General features: G+C 44.2%; 1 protein-coding gene across 1 annotated transcript; it reads right to left on the reverse strand.

The window, feature by feature from the left end:
• Positions 1 to 1,893: 1,893 nt before the first annotated feature.
• Positions 1,894 to 7,286, reverse strand: LOC311373596 (sialic acid-binding Ig-like lectin 14; the record flags this gene model as incomplete). Its single annotated transcript, XM_084490322.1, has 6 exons — positions 1,894 to 2,113; positions 2,450 to 2,512; positions 5,733 to 5,916; positions 6,134 to 6,385; positions 6,482 to 6,823; positions 7,283 to 7,286. 6 exons carry the CDS (start codon positions 7,284 to 7,286, stop codon positions 1,894 to 1,896), a joined length of 1,065 nt encoding a protein of 354 aa, XP_084346448.1.
• Positions 7,287 to 7,559: the final 273 nt, after the last annotated feature.

The raw sequence follows: 7,559 nt of genomic DNA on the forward strand, positions 1-7,559 counted from the left end.
GCTGAGGCCTGGTCGATGTCACGCGTCAGCGGGTTGGACTTCTCCAAAACAGGAAGTTCAGACTCGTAGTCTGGAAACTTTTTGAAATCCAATGAAAGTAAACTGCATGAATGAAATGTATTTAATTCATTAAATACCATTTTGAGAAATGATCTTGGAGGCTTAACATCACTGTATGTTACCCTCACCTACAGCGGCGGAGCCACAAATGTCCATATAGGAGGCACAGGAAAAAAACAGGCGGGCAAAGCCAATCTGATTGAACCTAAGATAGGCCTCGATTAGATGCACCATACAAACATTAATCAAAGGCATGTTATATTTATGACATAAAGGTGGAATTTATTAAAGGCATTTGATCACAGCTGACAAATTACGGGGAAACATTTTAAACTTGCGCAAAACTGCATGAACCCATGCATCGGCGCGTCACATTTATTGAACGCTTCACCGCTCTCGGTCACAGCTGACAATTCACCGTCAGGCTAAACATTTTAAACCTGCGCAAAACTGCATGAACGAAGCTTTGGTGTGCATCACATCAAAGAGACAAACAGATTGGCCGTATAAGACAAGCCTACTGCAAAGATGACAACTTATCACACACACACGCAGAGAGAGAGAGAGAGAGGAGAGAGAGAGAGAGAGAGAGAGAGAGAGAGAGAGAGAGAGAGAGAGAGAGAGAGAGAGAGAGAGCGAGCGAGCGTGAGAGAGAGAGAGAGAGAGAGTCCTCCTCAACAGACAGGCCTAATGTCTGATGGCTATATGTCTTTATTTCTTATATTTGTAAAGTGGGAGGGCTCTCACAGAAACGTTCAGGAGGGGAGGGGGGAGGAGCTGCCGGCTGTTTGCGATGTGACTGATTCTTGAGCTCTCAGACGAGCGCTGACTTGCGCGCCTTTTTTAGATGGTGAACGTAAACGAAGGAAAGCCCTCTGATTGGACGGGCAAGACTGACAATGAGGCGGGCCTAGGCCCGTCCAGGCCCGCCGTGGCCACGCCTCTGCTCACCTAGCACCTTGTGAAATACTAAGTATGACTAAGTAGAGTGAAATGAGACTAGAACGTAGACAAATCTACCTGCTGTACGAGCAGCTGGAAGTCAATTCATACCATTTTCGTCGTTTCTGAAGATAAACTAATCTGCAAGCATAATATACTTCAGAGCAGCCAATAGTAACCGTCTGGTGAGGATAAATATCAAAATAATGTCAACGGAAACTGTGCAGTTCTTACCTCCCATTCACACGTAGATAAGGGTCCGCATTTCACATTTGGTTCAGCCACTTCAGTAGCAGGCGTGAGTGAGTGAGTGAGTGAGTGAGTGAGTGAGTGAGTGAGTGAGTGTGAGTGTGAGTGTGAGTGTGTGTGTGTGTGTGTGTGTGCTGTGGGAGTCTGCTGTGAGTCTACACAGTAACCTTTGATCCAGACAAGTGGAATACAGATCTCTCTCTCTTCAACTCAATTTAAAAAATTTAAAATTAGTCCTACCAGCTCACCATTCCTTAGAGTGATGAGGAGGAGGAATCATTTCAAAGAAGGACGAAGACGAAGGGAGGCCCACAGCCTCCTCCATGACGGTCATTAGTCTCCTCCAAGGGTCTCTCAACCAGAAGTGCATGAAGCCTTTTAAAAGGCTTTTCTAATGGACCTTTCTGTCTCTCCCTCTCTCCCTGTCAGTCTCTTCCTGTTCCTGTGTATGACAACGTCTTGGCTGGGACCAATCGCTTGGCTCCTTCAGCACAGAGTGAACCAATAGAACAGCAGGATGACCTTCAATTCAATTCATAAAAGCTTTATTGGCATGAGAAACAAACGATAACATTGCTAAAGCAGGTGAAAAATGCAAGGTCAGAATATTGACTCTTTTTCTCTTCTGATATCATGAGAAGCTCATTCAGGGACAGCCTTGGCTCTTTGAACGTTGACCGTAGAGTAAAGGACCTCCTCCGACCGATCTGATTGGACATTGGAGCCAGCCAATCGGTGGATGTGGACGCTGGCATAGTGAAGGTCATCCTGCTGTTCTATTGGTTCACTCTGTGCTGAAGGAGCCAAGCGATTGGTCCCAGCTAAGACGTTGTCATACACAGGAAACAGGAACAGGAAGAGACTGACAGGGAGAGAGGGAGAGACAGAAAGGTCCATTAGAAAAGCCTTTTAAAAGGCTTCATGCCGGTTGGCCTTGACCCAGAGCTGGCTACCGTCGCTGGGGTAGGACCGTGGATCCACCACTCAACCACTAAATTGAGGGTTTTTCCTTTCACCTCCAACAGCATTTCTTCATTGGGCATCATCTCTTATGTTTGCATATTGACAGAGCAACAGACAAGACCACTCGCTAAAGAAAGAAGTCACGTTTCACATGTGGTTTGGGGCGTTGCCTCGGGGTATTTCCACTGTGTGTTCGTTCCATCATGGGTTAGTTAAATGACTTCCTGTGTCTCACCCCCCCTCCTCGGTCTCTGGCCGTCCTCCCAGCCCAGGGGCTTTTCTGGACGCCTTCTTTATCCTGGGGAAGAGAACAGACAGATGAAGAAGCAGCAGGAGAATCCATGTCAAAGAACGAAGGGAGAGAGAGAATATACCTCATCCAGAGGAAGACGAGGAGGGCTATGGGGGATAGTAAGGCCGCAGCGGTTCCTACAGCAACTAGTGTGTGTGGTGATGGTGAGGAACCTGCAACATCCATAGGCCAGTATTAGACTGTGTGCTCAAGTCCTTAAACCTGACCCTTTGATACATCAAAGGTGTTGGTCTATCAGATGAACGATTACCTGTCACATAAATGAACAACAAGGTGGAATTATGACGTCCGATTCCATTATGCGCTCTGCAGTAATAGTTTTCCTCCATGCTGGGATGAGATATGAGCGATGGTGTAGTTCTGTCCTGATTGTCCCACTGAGTCTTCACGGTCCTTGAACCAGGTGAAGTCAGCTGCTGGGTTGGCATCACTGCTGCAGCTCAGAGTCACTGAGCTGCCCTCCTCTATCTCACCAGAGGGACTTGAATACACAGATGTGTTTTTTAGGCCCATCTGGAGGTCATTGTAAAAACATGTTGAAACATAACATGGATTAGTATTAACGATATTGACAAGAAAAGCTTTGAGAGCTTTTGAATTGAATACATGATGAATAAATATCCTAAACATGAGAGAACTGCTCCATGAGTGTTTTCATGTTCAACCTTTTGCATTTAAAACAGAACTCTCATATTATAAAATAGCAGAGAGTGATGATTCATGTAGACGAGGTTTAGCTGAGTAGGTGAGTGCTGCTCAACTATTGTTCTTCTTAGGGTTTATTCTTTCTTTCTTTCTTTCTTTCTTTCTTTCTTATTCTCTACCAACTTTGGGACCCTACTCCTTCCACAACTTTTCACCTAGAGACTCTATTCTAATTTGAAAATGTTCAGATTAGCTTGGAATCGCTATCGCTATCATTAACATTTTTTAAATATTTTAAACTTTTTAAGATATTCTACTTTTAAAATACCTTTTTTTACAATGACGTCAATGGGATGACCTCAATTGTAAAGCCGTCCGCCCGTTCTCTGACTCTTCAACTACTTCAGACTTAGTCACCTTGAACCGTTAACCTTCGTCCCAACATTTAAAGGTCCCATGGCATGCTATTTCATGGACGCTTTAATATAGGTGTTAGTGGGCCCCTAATACAGTACTTGAAGACGTTCAAGAAATTCATCCTTGGTGCAGAGTTACAGCCACTACGAGCCAGTCCCACAATGTTTTTAGAGGCGGGTCCAGGTGGAGGGTGGGGGTGTGGCCCTGAGCAGCTTGCGGCCACGGTACCATGCGCTAGTGTTTACAGTGGAACACTGAACACTCCGGGTGCTCCGGCGGGAGTCCTGGAGCTCTATATCTAAATAATATCATATTATATTTAGATATCTATATAATATAATATATATTATCATGGTCAAAAGCTGTTTGCGCCTCCGGATGATATTATGAATCTCAAACGACTGCATCTGGTTCTCAGACGCCTCTGGTTCTTCCACTTCCAGGTCAATATTAGGTACAGACTGAACCGCGAAATGGAGGAGAAGGGGATTGTTGCCCGCGATTGTTGCCCGGGGTTGTCTGCGTCGGGTTGGTTGAGAAGGAATTGGGAACCGCGACATGGAGGAGAAAAGGATTGTTGCCCAGACCGCCCCCGGGGCTGCCTGCCGAACGCTGGCCGCCCCCGGGGCTACCCGCCCAGCCCCGCTGCCACGGCAGCAGTCCGTCGGAGCCCCGCTGGCCGCCCCCGGGGCTGCCCGGCTCCGACGGACAATCCTGGGCAACAATCCTTTTCTCCTCCATGTCGCGGTTCACAATTCCTTCTCAACCAACCCGACGCAGTCTAGTCTTTTCACCAAATGGGAGCTTTATGCAAGCTTGCGTTATTGTGTTGCGTGTGTAACGGATGCCAACTAGCCTGGGCTAGCTGGCGTTAGGACGTTTGTAAATCCTCACACCCCTAGCCTTAAGTACGCTTCTAGCCGCTGAGTTAGAGGCCTGTTCGACTCCCATGCCGGTATTGTCGTAGTTCGAGAGGTGGCAGGTTCGAGACCCGCGAGCGGTCGAACTGCTCTCTGCTACATATGTTATGCGCCATAACACCAACAGCAGAACGGTTCCAAATAACAAAGAACACTTGCATTACAGTGTGTGTATTCACACACACACACACACATGTGGCGCTCTCACGGTCCTAGCTCATTGTCTCATTGGCGGCCAAATTCTCTGAGCGGGCCAAGCAGATAAAGGGGAGGTAACCTGGTCCCGTATGATGTCATACTAAGTAAGATAGCTACTTCTCGGTTTACACCTAACGCAATTTTTAGCTACTGGGGGACCATAGGGAGGCTAGGGGAACTCAACTTAATGTTAGAAAACCTCATAAAGTGAAATGTTCATGCCATGGGACCTTTAACAAATCAATGTCCTCTGATCTAAACTGATTTTCGATATCATTTAAACTTTTTCCAGAATCAATATTTTAATTTCATACCCGCTTCATATATTTTCAATTGGTCGTCCGTTGAGGACAGAGCGGGATGACGTCTCTAGACTCAACGAGCGAGTGACGTCATCACGTCACACGCTCTACCTTTTAACACCAATACTTCACCTAGAAACACAATGTCTAGCTTAAACGGTTATGTTATTTCTTGTTACACTGGCGCTAAAATGATTAATAGATTGTAAATATGATTATTATATATGGGGTGTGTGTGCAGGGACCCCGTTTATATGGCTAGAGGCTAGGTGATTGGTACATATCTGCTGTACTAGAAGCTACATGCTAACAATAATGCTAGAAAATTATCATTTTACCTTCATGCTATTCACACAAAAGAGGTGTCACATGAAAGCTGAGACTCCAAGGAGCTCAACGGTATGAGCCTCATCATTTTGTGAGCTTATTTTGATCAATAGATTTGATGGAATAAGGTCATTAGGTTCTGTTCAAATCCCTTCACTTGATTTTAGCCATTTAACATTTCTTTAAATCTTCAACTATGTGGCTTTACTAAAATATATTTTCAACCTCACTTTGCACTACAGCACTCACCGCATTTTCTGTAGGAAATGCATTTTCTGGTTTCCTCTGTATTTGAATAGTGTGTTTTACTCACACTTCACATTGATGGAGATGGATTCTGATGTTGTCCCTCTCTCATTCTTAGCTTCACAGAGATATTATCCAGTGTTTGAAGACTGGATGTGATCAAAGACGACCTGTTGACCCAGGCCCGTCACTCTGGAGGAATCATCTGTAGTAACCTTGAACCAGGAGAAGTTAGCTGCTGGGTTGGCATCACTGCTGCAGCTCAGAGTCACTGAGCTGCCCTCCTCTATCTCACCAGAGGGACTCACGCTCACTGAGGGGGTCTTTGGAGCATCTGGTGGCAGGTGTGTTGATAACAAGTGTTAGTTAAATGTATCACAAAAGTATTATCAAACATGTCAGGCTAGTATCATTGCCCTTTTCATTAAAGAGTCACCAAAGACAAACATCAGACTGCAGTCACCACCTCTGGCTCAACAGTGTTATTGCAGTCACAGGTAAACTGGGCCAATCAGAAACAGATGAAGTGGGATGTAATATACACATGGTACATTGAACGGTGAGGGTCTTTTGGGGAGAGCGGAGGGGTCGGTCACTTCTGACGGAGCAGGAGTAGTTCCCAGCATGCCTCGGGGTGGCGTGCTCCAGAACCAGCTGGTTATTTGGTTCCTCCAACAGGGAAACGTTGTTCTGGTACCAGATGTAGGAGGGTGGACCAGTCAGAGGACAACTGGTGATACAGCTCAGTGTCACTCTCTGGCCCTCTGTCACCGTGGCAACAGGGGTCACGTCCACGCTCAGGCCTGAATAAGTAATATATAGTATATAATTAAACCACTGTAGAGTCCTAACTGTTGAATATTATTAGTATTATTGGCCGACTATATATAAAGTATTACCTGTGACGGTCAGAGTTGTACCATGTAAATCACCTTTCCATTCATGGTGATATGTTGTGAACTTGAAGCGGTACTCTGCTGAATCTGTGACTTTGAGGTCAGTGATTCTCAGAGTGGAGCTTCGTCTCCTTTCGTCAGAGTACTGAGCACGGCCTTTATATTCAGAGTCTGTCTTGAGGTCCCTGGGCTGTTGATTATCTCTCCATATATACCAGTATTTATCTGATATATAGGTTGATCCATATGTTCTGTATGTGCAGGAGATGTCCACTGATGTTCCTTGTAGAACACACATGGTTCTGGTGGTGTAGGACACTTTGTAACAACTGTAGACAGAGACACCTGAGAAAGGAATAGCACCGTTAGAGTTCTTGAAGCACTAATCTGGTGGAATTTGTAGTCTTAGTGTTTACTTGGAGAATAACTATCTGGTTTAGTTCAATGAGAAAATACCAGAGTAGAAACTACAATAGAAGAAACTAAAAAGATATACTATAATAGAAGCTGTAGTTTCTACTTATTCCTTCGATATCACTTTACAAGGGTTAATTAATGAACCATTCATTAACATTAATTAAAGCAGTCATTAACTTTAACTTACAGTGAATAACCAGTTCACTAATGGTCTAGTAATAATTGACTAATGGTGTTCATGTTAACTAAAGTATTGATTTATACATTAGTTCATATGGCTAGACTTAACCTTAACTCTAACTCTAACCCACGAACCCTAACTCCTGTGCTAATATATATATTAATGCTTATTACTGCATTTACTGAATCAACAGTAAATTAATGTACCCATATTGTCAAGTGTTACTATGCTTTCTAATATGTATTCTTAATAAGGGTCCTCTTATATATTATGTAATTGATTGTCTTCCTACAGTAGATTTCGCTATGTAAGGTCTGATAGAGAAACTATTCCCTCCACCACAATGTGACAGAAAATATGTTTCTCTAATGACTTTCCAGTGTGTGAAGTATCTTTCTACTGGCTGCTCACACACACGTTGTCCATTCATAACACATGTAGTTATTATAGTTACAAATTCATAACAAATAGTTATTACAAAAA

Source organism: Micromesistius poutassou (assembly GCF_964030765.1).
Source record: "Micromesistius poutassou genome assembly, contig: SCAFFOLD_6471, whole genome shotgun sequence".
NCBI classification, from domain to species: Eukaryota; Metazoa; Chordata; class Actinopteri; order Gadiformes; family Gadidae; genus Micromesistius; species Micromesistius poutassou.